This window comes from Leucopleurus acutus (genome assembly GCF_964270905.1).
Source record: "Leucopleurus acutus genome assembly, chromosome: 20".
Lineage (NCBI taxonomy): Eukaryota > Metazoa > Chordata > Mammalia > Artiodactyla > Delphinidae > Leucopleurus > Leucopleurus acutus.
Genome location: NC_139162.1, coordinates 14,582,581 through 14,601,309, shown reverse-complemented (window position 1 = coordinate 14,601,309; position 18,729 = coordinate 14,582,581). Strand labels below are relative to the sequence as shown.

Below are 18,729 nucleotides of genomic sequence, written 5' to 3'. Positions count from 1 at the left end.
TTTTGTAACAAAAAAGTTTTAACAAAAGTTACCAACTGTAATCCTAACTACCTCTCTGACAGTCCTTTCAAACATCTCACAAAGTACGCGGAAAGAGTTAACACAGAGCCAGTTCAAATTCCTGATTTGGTGGTGGAGGTGGAGGCAGGGTTAGAGGTAAAAAGAAGCAAAAAGTGGGGAGGGGAGGGAAGAGGAGGGCTGGCTGCTCAGTTCTCACCTGAACCAATAGCATGAACGTTTCAGGCCCAACGCCCATTTGTGGGACTATTTCAGGAGTCAGAGGTTGCATCTGAATTCACTGTCACTGTAACTTGCCAAAGAACTAAGACGACTTCCTGGTTTGGCTACTTGGAAGCTGCTTCTCCTTTACCCAGAAGGTAAAATCTAAAGCCTCAGCTAATCTGGTGACGGTGATTTGGAGTGTGCACTTTTTTCTTTGTGGTGCATTGACTTCTTTATCCACAGGACAGTAGGATGCTTATGGAATAGGGCTCTATTTTTACTAATGACGATATTAACACTAAATTTCTAACAAGGTGGAATGGTTCTCCCTGGTTCTTCTTTGCACAGGACAAGACACAGTCTGTTGAAGTGTTAGGGAGGAACACTTGCATGGAAAGGAAGGAACACATATGCTTTCATTGTTTAACAGTTCTCATGTCATTTTTCCTTGGTTTCACTGAGAGCGTGGTTAAATTTTCATGGGGATTACAGTTGCTCACAGCGAATCTCACAGTAGGTAAGTATTCGATGGAACACTCTCAGCTAATATTGTAGAACGGGCTCTTGCTTATTTTCCGTCTCAGGGAAAAGGCTTAAAACTCCCCACATTCATAACAAAGCTACTTTACATGAGAAAGGAGTTTGGAAAGAGATGTCTGGTGAAATCACCCCAATGTTTTGGTCCAACTGTAGCCCCCCCAGGATGATGTCTGTTCTTAGTGTCACAGCGACCCCTTTTTTTCTCCATAGTCTTTGTTAGTGATGGACCCATACATGATTCAGTTGCACGACCATGGCAACCTCCCCTCAGTGCTGGATGTGCATGTCAACATCCCTGGGAGAAGCTCTGTGCCGGGAAAAATGAAAGGCAGGAAGGCCAGATGGTCCGTGAAGCCCTCGGACATGTCCAACAAAACTTTCAATCCCATCCGGGCCATTGTGGACAGCATGAAGGTGAAGCCAAATCCAAACAAGACCATGATTGCTCTGTCAATTGGTGAGTTCGAGACACTTGACCGAGAGGCAGGCATTGTTCCTCCCACCCCCATCCTCATGGGTTGGTTGGAAAGGATGGAAGTGGAGGGTGGGTCTGAGCACTGGGCATGGAAGAATAACCTCTTGGCGGTTCTTTTTTTTTTTTTCCCATGAAAAGGGGACCCTACTGTGTTTGGAAACCTGCCTACAGATCCTGAAGTTACCCAAGCAATAAAAGATGCCCTTGACTCGGGGAAGTATAACGGCTATGCCCCCTCCACTGGTAAATTCCTCCTGAGACTCTAATCTGGTGGCTTCCAAATCTTTAGTGCTCTTCTAATAGGAATACATTTCTAGCATTCTTCTTTGCTTTCCTGATGCATAATTCCTAAGGAGAAGCTAAGATAAAATGGCTGTTGGATTTGGGGAAAGGGGTCTCAGCATACTTAACCTCAAGCCATCAAGGTCTAACTTCTTTCCTGGCTTCCTCTGGCATTACGGCACCTCCCTGCTCTAGGTTCCCATTACATACTTATTTCTCAAATAACACTCCTATTCTATCATCGCTAATTCTTAACGGAGGCCTTGAGTGTGGCTGCACCTGCTTCTTTACAAAGCCCTCTAGCTCCTAAATTAATTTAATTACTGCCCTGTGTAAATAGCTTCTTGGCCTTATTTCTCCTTCTCTACACATTCAAGGTTTAATTTAATTATGGTCCTAATCACACTCTCAATGTAATTGTGCTTGTTTCAAGGCAAAAACAAAAAACAAAACCAAAAAAACCAAGAACAGCAAAGAATGAGCTGACCTACTGGAGGATAGAAGGTTTGTTTAGGACAGAAAGAAATTATTCTTAGGTTTAGGTTTAACTCTCTCCATCTATTAAACATTTCTACCCTAAACATTTTGGTAAAATAAGTGATTCCTTGACTTTGTTTCAGTGTCGCACATTTCCCCGCTGTGTATATGTGCGCATAGAAACATATTCTTTTTTTTTTTTTTTTTTGCGGTATGCGGGCCTCTCACTGTTGTGGCCTCTCTCGTTGCGGAGCACAGGCTCCGGACGTGCAGGCTCAGCGGCCATGGCTCACGGGCCTAGCCGCTCCGCGGCATGTGGGATCCTCCCGGACCGGGGCACGAACCCGTGTCCCCTGCATCGGCAGGCGGACTCTCAACCACTGCGCCACCAGGGAAGCCCCCTAGAAACATATTCTTAATGCAGAATAAAACTCCAGTTTCATGCTAAACTAGAATTGTAAAAACACTTTAAAGAGATATCAGGGATGTGATTTTTAGGTTGATTATTTACATTTTATAAAGTTTCATAAATAAAAATCAAAACAAAATAAGACCAAAAGTTAAGTTGTAAAAAAAGTTTATACATAATGGAAAAGAATATGAAAAAGGATGTATATATGTATAACTTAAATCACTTTGCTGTACAGCAGAAATTAACATAACATTGTAAATCAACTATACTTCAATAAAATTTTTTAAAAGTTTATAATGACTTTTATATCCAAAGTATTAGGAAACTGACTTAACCTGAAAACCCAAAACCAAGTCTCCATTTGACAAAATGCAAAGGATATGAACACTTCATGCCAAAGGAAACACAGATAATAATATATATCTAGAAAATACTCTTCTTTATTAGTAATTAAGGAAGTGCTAATTTGTATAACATCAAGAGACCTATCTCTACCTATTAATTTAACAAACATTAGGAAATACTGCCTCTAGTCTTGGTAACTGAAGACAATCTTTCTGGAGAGCAATTTTGTAAAACATAATAATTTGTATGAAACTGTCTATACTTCAAGCTTGTAAACCAACATTTGGAACTATTGTATGAGAATATAATTTAAAAGAAAAAAATTTTAATTTCAATATAATTTTTAAAATTTATTTTAATTTATATTATTTATTTTTGGCTGTGTTGGGTCTTCCTTACTGCTCACGGGCTTTCTCCAGTTGCGGCGAGTGGGGGCCACTCCTCACCGCGGTGGCCCCCCTCCCCCCGCTGTGGAGCATGAGCTCCAGGCACAGGGCCTCAGCAGTTGTGGCACATGGGCTCAGCAGCTGTGGCTTGCAAGCCCCAGAGCACAGGCTCAGCAGTTGTGGCGCATGGGCCGGTTGCTCTGTGGCACGTGGGATCCTCGCGGACCAGAGCTTGAACCCATGTCCCCTGCACTGGCAGGCGGACTCTCAATCACTCCACCACCAGAGAAGTCCATCAATATAAGTTAAAAGGAAAAATACTAATAGGTATACAGTACAATGTGAAAAAGTTAAAATGGACCCAAGGTAATGAATTCACTAATTACAAGTTTTCAAAAAATATAATACCTGGGGCTTCCCTGGTGGCGCAGTGGTTGAGAGTCCGCCTGCCGATGCAGGGGACACGGGTTCGTGCCCCGGTCCGGGAAGATCCCACATGCCGCGGAGCGGCTGGGCCCGTGGGCCATGGCCACTGAGCCTGCGCGTCCGGAGCCTGTGCTCCGCAACGAGAAGCCACAACAGTGAGAGGCCCGCGTACCGCAAAAAAAAAAAAAAAAGAAATATATATATATATATAAAATACCTGGAAGGGATTTAGGAATAATCTAAATCCTAACTAATCTAATCCTATTTTAGATTATTTAATCTAAATTTTAGATTAAATAATCTAAAATAAAATAAAACATATCACAGTAACCAAGATGCTGCAGAGTATTTTATAGTTTCGGGAACTCTTTTTGTTATTATTTATATATTTGTGCTCATTATAAAATTGTAAGATATAAAGTTAATCTCCTTTATCTATAGTGACAGAGAGCTAAACTAAATTGTATGTGCTCTGAGCTGGGGCAGAAGGTAGCCTCGAAGCCCTGTTGACTTAAGGGCAAAGCTGTCAGTTGTGGAATGAAAACTTCCAGCTTCCTCATTCTGCTCTTTTCTCTCAGGCTACTTATCGAGTCGGGAGGAGGTTGCTTCTTATTACCACTGTCCCGAGGCACCCCTGGAAGCTAAGGTGAGCCCTAGACAAGGAACCAGCTTGGGAACAGTATTGGGCAAACTCTACCCTTTTCCTTGTTTCTGTTCCATGAGGAATAAGGGTTTCAAGTGGAACAAAAACTAAGGATAATTTCTCTTTGGCAATTCGAGGACTTTTCATACGGGGAGGCCACTAATCAGCGATTATATTTAATGTCATTATAGTATGATAATAACGTTGCATATAACTCGTATAGTGTCTGTCTCAAGGAGGCTTAAAGGACTCAGAGGTCACCGTATATTTTGCTTCTCTGCAAAAGATCATTGAAAAACAATAATTCATAAACATCAAATAATTGAAATTTTTAATTTTACCAATAGGTCTTTTATGAATCTGTAGCTTCCTTCACTGCCCTTAAGGTCACTTAGATGGGAGGATAGAGCTTCCGCGGCATACTGGATTGATGGCAGGGCCAAGTTTAAATGCTACCCTCTGCTCTGTTGTCCACTGGGTGGGTGTCAATATTTCTTAACATTAAGAGGTGCCCTATATCTGTCTTTCAGAAGAGAGTCAGGTTTCAAATCTCTGGTCAAAAGTAAATAAATAACCAGGTGAAAAAGTCCAAGGTCATAATGATCTCTCGTGGAGGTCTGCTGAGTCACAACTAACCCGTCCTTTTTTAAGTGATTTATTTCTCTTAAGTGGCCAACATTTTCAACAACTTTTAGATATGCACATATGTAAACATATTCACTTCTTTCAATTTTGGCTTTGTACAGTCCCCACTACTTTACATAGAGTTTGTAAAAATAAGGTTTTTTTTGCTTCCCACTCATTCATCTGATAACCTTTCTCCTGTTGCTGTTGGAACCCCTAACAAAATGAAACTTTTCTGTTCTTTACAGGATGTCATTCTAACAAGTGGCTGCAGTCAGGCTATTGAACTTTGTTTAGCTGTGCTGGCCAACCCAGGGCAAAACATCCTAGTTCCCAGACCTGGCTTCTCTCTCTACAGGACTCTGGCGGAATCTATGGGAATCGAGGTCAAACCCTACAATTTATTGGTAAATGACTTTTAAATTTTAGACACAAGAGCTCAATTACTACTTCATAAAAATATATGACCATTATCTTAGCAGAGAAAGATCTGGAAGTGGGTGGTCGAGGCCACAGACACATTTTGTTATTTACATTATATCTTTGAGTGAAGTGAGTGGTCCTACATTTTTCAGAATCATCTTAGTCTCCCCATTTTTTCCTCCCCAGCCAGAGAAGTTTTGGGAAATTGACCTGAAACAACTGGAATCTCTGATTGATGAAAAGACAGCTTGTCTCGTTGTCAATAATCCATCAAACCCCTGTGGGTCAGTGTTCAGTAGAAGTCATCTCCAGAAAATTTTGGCAGGTGAGTCCAGCAGACTTCACTTGACAGGGGAGAAGATGGGGATGGAATCCTTCAGGTGTTTCATGGAACGAGAAAGGAGTCCTTCACTAAGTTCCAAGCCTAGGATGGAGGTGGGAGGGCTCCCCTGGGGTCTCTAGTGAGTGGTGTGCCCCTGGAAAGGTAGGAATTTCCTGAAAGAAGGAGAAAAAGAGGAAATACTTGCCTCTTCACCACTCCCATCATGTGGAAGAGAGGGTTTGAAATATCTAGTTAATTAAAGAGCAAATTTAGGCTCTGTACCCTGGAAGAGTATAAGAAGAGTTTATAGTTCTTAAAGAGGAAGATGAAACATACAAACATGAAATGCAAAGTATAATAAGCCCAGGTAAATATTAAATGCTAAGGCAATTCCCATTAAAAATGATTTCAGCATGTTTCTCTTATTTTCAGTGGCTGCAAGGCAGTGTGTCCCCATCTTAGCTGATGAGATCTATGGAGACATGGTGAGTCTCGGGTAGGATGCATCACTGCCATATTCTCAATCCCAAATTATCTCATGGCACCTTTAGATGTGGCACCTAGAATAATCAGAAGCAAATCCTAATCATTTCAGTACAGCACTAATCAGTAGTATCCCTGCGCTCTAAACAGATATACAGATAACCAGCCCTTAGCCAGTTCTCCAAGATCCAAAAAGCTATACAAATCTGAAGATTTTTGGAATTCATTTGGTGGCAAAACCTGACTTAGCCTGATATAAAGCTATCTGTAAATCTTTATGTATCTCACTTATGGATCTATAGAAGAGTGTAAGGAAAGGGGCGGAACAGTTACTGTGCTTGATATAAAGCTATTTGTAAATCTTTATGTATCTCACTTATGGATCTGTATAAGAGTGTAAGGAAAGGGGCGGAACAGTTACTGTGCTTGATTAGGAGTGCTGTCCCCGATTGCCCTGCGGCTGTTACATAATATATGGTACATGTGCTATATAACCTTTCTAAAATCCAAACAGTTTTACATTTTGCAACACACTTGAGCCCAGGAATTTCACATAAGGGATTATGGACCCATACCTTATTGTGAAATCTGTAATTCCAACGGTCATTCATTCCCTAGAGCCAAGGGTTATACCTATTACTGGGCTGGGGTCAGTTTCCTCATTTTAGGCTTCCTTTAATCTAGACTAGATACTGGGTTAAATGTATTTGGGTGTCCCCTCTGAAGCCTCTTGAGATCCCAATCATGCTTCAGGGTAGGAATGAGCCCATAAATCTGAGACCCTGTCCCTAGTGATACAAGGAAAATTTTGCAAGGCATGGGATTCAGAGGAAAGTAAACCAGAAGACAACGGTAACAAGCACCTCTTCTCAGGTGTTTTCAGATTCCAAATTTGAACCTCTAGCCACCCTCAGCAGCAACGTCCCCATCCTGTCCTGTGGAGGGCTGGCCAAGCGCTGGCTGGTTCCCGGCTGGAGGATGGGCTGGATTCTCATCCATGACCGAAGAGATATTTTTGGCAATGAGGTGAGAGCAATGTGGTGAAATCGTATGTCTAATTTAGGGGTGATTATATACATATATTTTTCTAAATATTTATTTATTTACTTTGCATGCACAGTGGTAAGGAGGTAAGGAGTTTTTTTCTTTCTTTTTGGCCCTGTAGTTCCATATGCCTAGAAAGACACTGGATAAAGACAGTACTAGTTATTCCTCTCCAAAACTCAGTTTTTCTGTCTTGGTGAGGAAGTTCCATCCACCTCCAATTTTAGTACCACAAAAAAGGAAACAATAGCAGTAATGATACCTAATATTGTTTGTGGGATTACAATGTGCCAGAGCTTTATGTACTTTATTTCAATTTAATTCTCCTAACAACCCTGTGAAGCCAGTATTAGTATTACCTCCATTTCACAGGTAAGAAATATGAGACACAGAGAGGTTGTATAATTTGCCCAGAGTCACACAGCCAGTGCACGGCAGAGCTGGGCTACAAACCTAGGTGGTCTGATCTAAGAATGACACTAGGCACCATCACTTCTCCAGAGATTAAAAACTTGATAGAATTGGCAGAACGAGGATCTCCACAGTGGGGATGCCTAAGAAAGGCTAAATAATGTGTTTGCTGGGGGGCTTTTTAGATCCGAGATGGGCTGGTGAAGCTGAGTCAGCGGATCCTGGGACCCTGCACCCTTGTCCAGGGAGCTCTGAAAAGCATCCTGCATCGCACCCCTCAAGAGTTCTACCACAACACTCTAAGCTTCCTCAAGGTAAGGGCAGCCCATGACTTTCCACTTTGGGAGTCAAGGAATGCCACCAGTGGAATTTGAAATAATGGATCCTCATTTCTGGAGCAATGCTCCATTATGGGGCTTCCAAGCCAGGAGGTGGCACCAGTGTAAATATCTACCCACACATTTCTCTAACTTCTGGCAATCCACCCTGCTCCTGGCCAAAAGCTTAAAGTGGCAGAGTTTTTATCTTGTTACCCCTTATGCCAGGAGGGCAAACTTAGGTTCCCTGCCTTTGATGTGGGCTCTCCTTTTAATGACTTGATTTTTCTTTTGCTTAACTTTTCATTCTTGATGTCTCTGTCTCCTCTTGTAGTCCAATGCGGATCTCTGCTATGGGGCATTGGCTACCATCCCTGGACTCCGGCCCATCCGCCCTTCTGGGGCCATGTACCTCATGGTGAGTATGTGGGTGGCAGGCAGTTGGTGGTGGTGGGGGAAGCCAGTCTGCAGGGCTCACGAAGACAACCACATGGGCTCCTGAGCCAGTCAGTTTAGGAACTGCCTTGTTCTGAATTGTCCCATCGATGTGGTTTAACCTCAGTGCTAAAAAAAAGAAAAAAGAAGAAAAAGAAAAAAACTCTTAAAATGACTTAATTCTTCATACAGAGACTCATTTTATATGTAGATACAGGGATGACATAAGACACAAATAAGAGGCTTTCCACACTACTGTAATTCTCACCTAGGAGAGATCTGGTTCCCTAGGAATGTTTGGGGATATATAGGAATTTTGTTTGTTTTCAGAAAGACTGTGTGGGGTGCTATTGGCATTTTGTGGGCCAGGGATGCTAAATATTTTTCAATGGGCAGGGTAGTTCCATGCAATCAAGAATAGCCTGGCCCATAATGATTATAGTGCCTTTTAAAAAACAATTAATTAATTAATGTAATTTTGGCTGCGTTGGGTCTTCGTTGCTACGTGCGGGCTTTTTCTCCAGTTGCGGTGGGCGGGGCTACTCTTCCTTGTGGTGCGCGGGCTTCTCATTGCGGGGGCTTCTCTTGTTGCGGAGCACGGGCTCCAGGCGTGCGGGCTTCAGTAGTTGTGGCTCGCAGGCTCTAGAGCACAGGCTCAGTAGTTGTGGCACACGGGCTTAATTGCTCCGCGGCATGTAGGATCTTCCCGGACTAGGGCTCGAACCCATGTCCCCTGCTTTGGCAGGTTGATTCTTAACCACTGCGCCACCAGGGAAGTCCCAATAGTGCCCTGTTTTGAGAAACACTGGCATCCTATTTCCAGCTTTCATTTATCAGCATCCAAGAAGGAACCCTTCAGTAAACTAAAACATTAATATAAATACATCCTCTCTTCCCTATGAAAAATTCTGTGAGTTCATAAGAGCAAGAACTCTCAGTTATCAGTAGTGGAGTTCCAAGATATTTTTTAGAGCAGTCCCTACCTTAATTTGTGGCATAGGGAGTTGGCCTGTCTTCCCTCCTGATAAATTTGCATCTCCCTGTTATTGGTATAGGTTGGAATTGAGATGGAACATTTCCCAGAATTTGAGAATGATGTGGAATTCACTGAGCAGTTAGTTGCTGAGCAATCCGTCCACTGCCTCCCGGCAACAGTGAGTGCTTACGTCTCTCAGGACACTCTCAACGGTTTCTAGAGCCTCAGGAACTCTCCCTGAGCTGGTCTTTAGCCTGACTTTCTCTCCCTCAACAAAGCATACTGTCGGCCTTCATATACTCAGGTTCCTCATCCACGGATTCAACCAACTGTGGATGGAAAAATATGAGGGGAAAAAAAATCCCAGAAAGTTCCAGAACTTGAATTTGCTGCAGACTGGCAACTATTTGCATAGCATTTACATTGTATTAGGTATTATAAGTAACCTAGAGATGATGTAAAGTACACAGGAAGATGTATGTAGGTTATGCAAATACTATGCCATTTTATATACGGGACTTGAGCATCCTCGGATTTTGGCACGCTCAAAGGTTCTGGAACCAACCCTCCATGGATACCGAGGGACTGCTGTATTCTCTTTCGAAAAGATTCAAACTGATGGGTCTCATGACCTCTATTTAAAATTTGTTTCTCCCCCATCCAGGAAGAAAAATTGTGGTTGAACATTCTAGGTGAGAGGAAATCAAGCTTGTCCCACAAATTCCTTTTAAGATAAATTAACTCAGTTACTGGCTTAGCAGTCCAGTGGTGGGAATTGAGTGAAATGATAGCCTTGGGTAAATGGCATCACTGCTTTGTGCTGATTAGGGTCCTGGCCATATTAGGGTGGTCCAGTCCCTGATTCAATTGCTCTGAGAATAACAGGCTTTTGTTTTTGCAGTGCTTCGAGTACCCAAATTTCTTCCGAGTGGTAATCACAATCCCCGAAGTGATGATGCTGGAGGCCTGTAGCCGGATCCAGGAGTTCTGTGACCAGCACTACCATTGTGCTGAAGGGAGCCCGGAGGAATGTGACAAATAGGACGCAGTCCATTCTCCTGAGTGTGTGTCCCATCGGGCTGGGGAGAGCAGGACTGAGCCCTGCTGCTCCTCAGGTGCCCCTGCTGGGAGAGGGGCCTCACAAATACCACGGCAAGGGCTCAGAATTGCTCCAGCTTTCCCCCAGCTGTATCCACACACACACTCTGAACCCCAGATTTCATCGCACTCTGCTCTGCTGGAGTGACTCACTAATTCATTAATCCACCCCTATGACTTCCATCAATCCATCCTCCCATATGACTTCCTCCTTTTAGCTTGAGAGTACCAGGTGAACAAAGTCACCCAGGAAACGGTAGAGACAGGAAAATTAAGAACTCAGGATTAGAGAATCAAAAGATTGAGGGAAGTTGTGCCCCCAACCATTTCCTCTTACTCTAAGTAAGAACACATTCTCTTCAGTCAGGTCTGAAGCCCAACTCTGTTACCGGCTCACTTCAGGTATACATCACTGTATGCAATAATGCTATAATGAAAGAAGGTGGGGACACATGTATTTGGTTACTTCTAAACACATTAGGAAAGCTTGCCAATTTGAAGGATCACTTACAGAAACTTTTCGTTGATTTTTTTTTTGTAGAGAATTATTTTGTGATACAAAGAAATTTAATTGATAGAGTTTCTAAATGTAGATATATGTGTATCAGGCTTTCTTAAAATGGCGGCACATCTGTACTAAAAAAAGGAGGAATCAGAGGACCTTCCAGGAACGCTGCTGTGTAAGGGCCAGAATTTTCTTCACTCGTCACTGTTATAGAATCATTATTACTTTTGCTGTAACATTGATATTGATTTATTGATATATATGTTATATTATCTTTTCATATGTTTTCTAAGAAACATTTATATTGAAAAGATCTTTTATTTTGCAAAGGGCATAAATTATTGTTTTCCTTTTTCTTTTTTTTTTTAATAAATTTTACTAAGTATTCTCTTCTGTGATGTCATTTTTCTCCTCTGTGGGGAATTTCTATCCCCAGGTGCTACTTATTGCTCAGTCTGATTTATTACCCACTAGGTTTCATTTATTTCTTTGTAGATGTACTGACATTTGGAGTCACTTAAGAAACACTATTTCTAAAATATTTTATTTGGGAGCTCAACTTCTTGCTTGTACTTACAAACAAGACAAACTAAGAAGCAACATTATAAACACCTGGCCTCTGACTTCACACTTTCAACTTTTGGGACCCCCACTCTCCAAATTCCTACACTTGTCTAGATCTACTAACCACTCACTGGGTAACAAGTTGAACTGGTTCAGCTAACCAAGAGAATGAGGTGTGTCCGGTGTGCTCATCTTTCAGTACGAGCTTTTTGTCTGCAAATCCTCTTAAGCACAGTTGCCTAATTTTTTCCTAACCATTTCCCTTGGAGGAGGGAGCCTAAAGTTATTTCGCAAGGTTAGGGGCAGGAATATACCATAATCAATCTGAGAATTCTTCACTAAGGGATGTTTTCCTTATCTAGAATAGGAACTTCAAGTCTCAACTCTGCCAACCACACCCAATTAATTTCCTTTACAAAAATAAACATCAAACATCCCCTTCCCATCTATGTCAGACTTCGGTGAACTAAAATTTACCCTTCAATTTTTTTCAGCAAAACCAAGAGGAATATACAATGATTGAGATGAAAAACATTTGTTTCCTGTATGCCACTCCTGCCGATTTTTCGAAAATTCCTGGCTCCTCTTTTCCTGTACCTCTGGCCTCAGCTCCCAAGGATATCTGTCCAGAGATAAACAGGAAGACTTAGTGGTTTACACAAAACGTTTTATCTTCACACGTATGTATAATTCTATCCAGCATTACTGAATCTAGACAGACTTCTTAAATTTCCAAATTTCCTTGATATCTACCATTTTGGTAAGGGAGTCAAATGAAAATTCAAAGATTTAAAAAACAAAACGGGGACTTCCCTGGTGGCGCAGTGGTTAAGAATCCACCTGCCAATTCAGGGGACATGGGTTCCAGCCCTGGTCCAGGAAGATCCCTCATGCCGCAGAGCAACTAAGCCCATGCACCACAACTACTGAGCCTGTGATCTAGGGGCCGTGCCCTAGAGCCCACAAGCCACAACTACTGAAGTCCACCCGCCTAGAGCCCGTGCTCCGCAACAAGAGAAGCCACCGCATGAGAAGCACGTGCACCACAGTGAAGAGTAGCCCCTGCTCACCACAACTGGAGAAAGCCCCTGTGCAGCAACAAAGACCCAATGCAGCCAAAAATATATAAATAAATAATTTTTAAAAATAAAATAAAATAAAATAAACAAAACAAAAATACATGCACATTGGACATATTTCAAGCGCTGCAAAAAAATAAAAAAACCCACTCATGCCAGTCCTTCAGCACCTTTTCTTCTCCCCTGAGGTAATCACAGTAGCAGTTGCTGATCCATTCTTTGAGATTATTCTGTGTACACAGAAATGTTTTTGCGTGTGAATTTTTCCTTTTTTTTTTTTTCCTTTCTTCAAAGTAACTATTACTCAACTTTTTAATTCAGCTTCTGTGGAAGTCTAAGGAGGGATGACATTTCTGTCCGTCATGTCCTGGGTGATTCTGAATAAAAAAGGGACCCCCTGGTCGGGGCTGCTTCCAAACAAGATTAAAATTCCCAAGAGACAATTCCCAGCTGCTTCGCGGATGGCGGCAGCAGGATGGCGGCTTCCGAGCGTCCCAGGATAAAACAAAGGATGCTTTAAAAGGTCGGAGACAAGGGCTCGCAGCTGTGAATTCACCTTTCTGTCTAACCTACGGGATAACTGGCGAGTTACCACTGACCCGGTACCACACACCGTCCCACTCTAGTCCCTAGCAGTCACCAACGACCCAACCCTGCTCTGGGTGACCGTGTTGGAAGAGGAGGGGGTCGGGGGATGGAGCGGTGGGGGAGTTGGGGTGGGGTGGAGCGGGGGAAAGAACCCACGGCTGCGCAGACACAAATGCTAATGAGGGCGACGCACTACTCAGGGCGCATGCGCAGTCACGGGACTAGGAGACGCCGCAGAGCGTGAGGCGCCGGCGAGGTTGCGTATCTCTAGTGGGAGAGACTACCTTTTCTCCGGATGTTCGGTTTTGTTTCCTCCTTCAGCCTATTTCTCGGACCCGCGCCTTTTTGAGAGATTCCCTTCCTCCTTTGCCCCCTTTTCGGGCCACATCAGGCGGGAGGCTTCCAGAAAGTCGACAAGTCATCTTTAGGTATTGTAAACACCTGTTAACCTTTTCCTAGCTGTGGGCGGGTGCCAGTAAGTCCCATAAGTTGTGAAACGGAAGTTCCCAGGAGCTGTTGTCAGTTTTCAAAAGTATCCCTGGAAATTTTCTTAGAAGAATCGTATCCTTCATGGTCCCGAGTGCATGGCATATATGTTTGGATTTCTGCCGAGCCAGAAAGGTGACTCCTCTGCTGTGCTTCACGCACACCACACTTTACTGTGCAGGAGGGCCTGTATTTTAAGTACTCTAAAGGTCGAAGTATTGAATCTGTTGGAGAAGTGAATCCCCAGTACATCTTATTCATACTCTTATTTACTTTAAACAGTTCGTGTGTTTACAAACGGGTTTCATAATGATGTCATAGAAACCGCACATCCGGATGCTCTCTATGGGTCAGATTGTTGCAGAGCACCTTCCAAAGAAAGTCACTTTATGACACTCTAATTGAGGTGTGTTATGTAGGAAGCAGGTGATGCTAATTCTGTGAAGAAAACAGTCTGCAAACTAGCAAGTGTGTCTTAATTTTTGTCAGTGTTTCAAGCATAGAAAAGAATTCTTGCTCCTTGAGACATTTACTCATTTGAAAATTGAAATGCAAAGTACATTATGAAATTCAAAGTACGTTATCCCGGGCTTCCCTGGTGGCGCATTGGTTGAGAGTCCGCCTGCTGAGGCAGGGCACACGGGTTCGTGCCCCGGTCCGGGAAGATCCCACATGCCTCGGAGCGGCTGGGCCCGTGAGCCATGGCCGCTGAGCCTGCGCGTCCGGAGCCTGTGCTCCGCAACGGGAGAGGCCACAACAGTGAAAGGCCTGCGTACCGCAAAAAAAAAAAAAGTACGTTATCCCGTGTTTAAAAAATAAAGCCGCAGGGAGTTCTTGCTTTGTCAGCACATATACTAAAATTGGAACAATACAGAGAAGACGAGCATAGTACTAGCAATCCAAATACAACAGCCCATTAAAAAGATTATGTACCATGACCAAGTGGGATTTTTTGTTTTATAAATTTATTTATTTTTGTCTGCGTTGGGTCTTCATTGCTGCGTGCGGGCTTCTCATTGCAGTGGTTTCTTTTGTTGTGGTTCACGGGCCCTAAGTGCGTAGGCTTCTGTAGTTGTGGCAGGCAGGCTCAGTAGTTATGGCTCACGGGCTCTAGGGCGCAGGCTCAGTAGCTGTGGCGCACGGGCTTAGTTGCTCCGCGGCATGTGGGATCTTCCCGGACTAGGGCTACAAACCTGTGTCCCTTGCATTGGCAGGCAGATTCTTAACTGCGCCACCAGGGAAGCCCCGACCAAGTGGGATTTATTTCTGGAATATGGGAATGGTTCAACAAATGATAAAACAGTGTAATACACCTCAATAACAGAATGAAGGACAAAAACGACCTGGTCATCTCAGTGATGCTAACAAAACATTTGGGAGGTCTGAGGTCTTCTGCCAGCGTTCAGTAGGTGTTCTATAGGAGTTGTTCCACATGTAGATGTATTTCTGATGTATCTGTGGGGAGGAAGGTGATCTCCGCGTCTTACTCTTCTGCCATCTTGAAGCTCCTCCGAGATTTCTTTCTTTTTAATTCATCCTTTCATTCAAGCTTAGCACTTGAAGGGTCCTGACTTCATGCAGAGTTTAAATTACAACTCCCTGCCTTACATGGGCCTAAGATTTCCTCTCTAGTCTTAAAATCCAAACCTCTTGGTTACTGAGGTAGCACCAGCATAACCATAATCTTTTTTCCTCGTTTTCAGTTCCCTCTTTATTTGTGCTCCTTGGGAGTTACCCTTACCCTCTTGCAAAGTTAGCTCCGAATCTGAAAAAGTGTATGTTAGATTTTATCTCATATATCTAGGTGTTTTGAAGCACACACATTTTCGCATTATCTAGTTTGTGATATTGCTATAGAAATCCCCGTACTTTTAGCTCCCTCCAGCCTGATGCTTTCTCTTTCCATTCGTTTCCCCTGGAATTCTTCTTCCATGGCAGATTAAAATTCCCTGCCATTCCCAAATTGTTGAGCATAGTTCCTTCACGTCTTTGCTTTAACCATAACTTGGCTGTTCCCCCAAAGATACTGCCACCCCTACAGCCAGCTTGAAATTGCTTTTTTTTCACCTAGTCTAGAAATCTAACTTACTGTCCTTTCAGGATTTCTAGTCTCTCAGAGTCATGCAATAACCATCCTTTAAAATATAGGCTATAACACAACATTTTAAACCAACTATACTCCAATAAAAATTTTAAAAGTAAATAAAATATAAGCTATATTACTTTATACCCTTTCTGTACACTCTCCTTTATTTACTTAGGGCCTTGACATATGGGAAGTTTCAGTATTTCTTTGGATAACCCAACCAACACCTATAACGGCCTCCTGCCTATCTCGAACTTGAGGAGCTATATGTAAATCTTACTGCATTATGGCCACCCACTCCCACAGACACACCTTGTTCTTTTTTTTTAATAATAAATTTATTTATTTATTTATTTTTGGCTGCATTGGGTCTTCATTGCTGCGTGCAGGCTTTCTCTAGTTGTGGAGAGCGGGGGCTACCCTTTGTTGTAGTGCATGGGCTTCTCATTGCAGCGGCTTCTTTTGTTGCAGAGCACAGGCTCTAGGTGCATGGGCTTCAGTAGTTGTGGCTCAAGGGCTCTAGAGCGCAGTCTCAGTAGTTGTGGCACACGGGCTTAGTTGCTCCGCGGCATGTGGGATCTTCCCGGACCAGGGCTCGAACTCATGTCCCCTGCACTGGCAGGCGGATTCTTAACCACTGCGCCACCAGGGAAGTCCCTACTCCTTGTTCTTTATCATGATCTTGAACTAGACTATTTTAGGAATCTTAAATCCTGATGTATAATTAACTCACTACAATCTTCTTCCCCTCCAACTGAATCACAATTTACACCTAGACATTATTCAACCCTCTGATCTCTCCACACTTTTCTCCTAAGTCCGTCAACTCCCCTGTATTGTTACTCTTCTCTTTCTTTCCAACATATACCCCATGGTGCAATACATACCCACATTCTTGCCAGCCACTTGAACTTAGCTTCCTTATCTTTGTGTAGCATCTACTGTGGAAAGTCTCTACCTGAGATTAATCTAACCCAGAACTCTCCATTTCTATACCTAAAAAAAGAAAGAAAGAAAGAAAAAAGGTAAATTGGTGCTATTGGTGCATGGTGTCCAGCCTCACTGAAAATCCTTTTACAAATACTGGACCAGTGCCGCCTTAGAAGCCTTGAGTTGAAGTTGGCAGAGCACATAATGGAAGGAGCCCAAGTACCTGCACTACTGCTTAGAGAAGAGCCATTTACTGAACATGTTGGGCTTTATCTGTGCAAGAAAGAAACTTCAGTTGTGTTTGAGCCATCAAACATTTGGGGATTTGTTATAGCAGCTTCCATTGCCTTAACTAATGCAAGGAGATACCATTTCGAAATTTTAATTTTCATCAGTAATAAGAGAAAATTTTATTTAGGAGCAGTAATGTAAAATTTAATCCCTCTGTTTTAAAATACATCATCAATGATACAATTAAAAATAGCACATGCTTTGGAGGCATTTCTCCAAAAAAGATACTCAGTGGCCAATAAGCTCATGAAAAGATGTTTGACGTTGTTGATCATTAAGGAAATGCAAGTCAACTTCACAATGAGATATCACTGCACACCCACTAAGATGGCTATGATAAACAGACAAATGATAAAATAACAAGTGTTGGCAAGGCTATGGATAATTAGGGACTCTCACATGCAGCTTGTGGGACTGTAAAACGGTACAGCTGCTGTGGAAAACAGTTTGTTGATTCCTCAAAAAGAGAAACAGAATTGTTAGCAATTCTACTTCTACATTTATATCCAAAATAATTGAAAATAGGAGTCCAAACAAAAACTTCTTCATGAATATTCTTGGCAGCACTGTTTACAATAGCCATAAGGTGGAAACAACCCAAGTGTCCATTAATGGATGACCAGAGAAACAAATTATGATATATACACAAAATGGGATATTATTTAGCCATAAAAATGGATGAAGTGTTGATACTGCTACAACTTGGATGAACCTTGAAAATTTTATACTAAGTGAAAAGAGCCAGACACAAAAGGTCACATATTGTGTGATTCCTTCTGTATGGAATATCGAGAATAGGCAAATCCGTAGAGATAGAAAGCAGATTGTCAGGGGCTGGCGATAGGAGGCTAGCGAGTGATTACTTAATGGCTATGGGGTCTTCTTCTAGAGCGATGAAAAAGTTTTGAAACTAAAAAGAGGTGGTTGTACAACATCATGAATACACTAAATTTCACTGAAATACACAGTTTAAAATGGTTAATTGTATGTTGTGTGAATTTCACCTCAGAAAACAGAAAACTACCATGAAACTAAAAAGGAAAAAAAAAAGTTAACCCCCCGGTATTCCTCGTGACCAGAGATGAACACTGTTACCACTTAGTTGTGCTCAATTTCCTTCCAGACTTTTTTTTAATGTGTACTAAACGCACTGATTTGTAAAACATGTTATTTTATTTAATAGACCATCCATCTTCAAGATTTAAAACATAGCACACAATGGTGATGGAAATTGTCTGTATCTTGACTGTATCAGTGTTAATATCCTGGTTGCGATATTGTATTATATGTCTGCAAAATGTTATCTTTGGGGGTGGGAGCACTAAAATCAGTTTCATTAGAAAATATAAAATATGAAACATATTGGAAAATAACATTTTTCCATATTTTAAAATTTAATTTTTTGAATAGGTGATACAGTCACAAGGTTCAGAAAATTTTAAGTAAAGAGTCATAATAAGTTTTGTCCTTATTTATCATCTCTGCAATCCACCCTGCCTTATCCCCTATGGGGTCACTGTTTTTAGTGTCCCGTGTATCCTTCCACACTTTCTCTAGGCGTATACAAGTAAATTGTAATACAGATTTATATTCCCCATTAGTACAAAAGATAGCATAAAATCACAGTTTTGTACTTTTCTTTTTTCTTTCACAGTGTATGTATATTGGGGAATTGGGGAGCTTTCCATATATGAACACAGAGAAATACCTCTCTCTGTCTCTCTGTCTCTCTCCACCTCCCTCTCTCTCTCTCTCGCTACATAGTATTCCAACGTATGGTTATACCATAATTTTTGCCCCCAAATGTTGCCTATCACTAAGGCATTGGTTAGTCAACTAATTAATTGCTTAATAAATAA

At 42.1% G+C, this 18,729-nt stretch overlaps 1 protein-coding gene and 1 pseudogene across 2 annotated transcripts in view; both read left to right on the top strand.

Annotated features, from left to right (window-relative positions):
- Positions 1-254: 254 nt before the first annotated feature.
- Positions 255-11,210, top strand: TAT (tyrosine aminotransferase). The gene is made up of 12 exons (XM_082863059.1): positions 255-377; positions 973-1,219; positions 1,376-1,480; positions 4,144-4,211; positions 5,081-5,239; positions 5,442-5,580; positions 6,010-6,062; positions 6,934-7,086; positions 7,701-7,829; positions 8,167-8,250; positions 9,323-9,421; positions 10,145-11,210. The coding sequence occupies exons 2-12, from the start codon at positions 985-987 to the stop codon at positions 10,283-10,285; spliced, it is 1,365 nt and encodes a 454-aa protein (XP_082719185.1). The 5' UTR covers positions 255-377; positions 973-984; the 3' UTR covers positions 10,286-11,210.
- Positions 11,211-13,361: 2,151 nt separating this feature from the next.
- The window catches only part of LOC309977132 (large ribosomal subunit protein eL31-like), a 59,099-nt pseudogene continuing 53,731 nt past the window's right edge, over positions 13,362-18,729 (top strand). Inside the window, exon 1 of the transcript XR_014327212.1 lies at positions 13,362-13,505. The product of XR_014327212.1 is annotated as a large ribosomal subunit protein eL31-like (transcript). The remainder of the gene's footprint in view (positions 13,506-18,729) is intronic.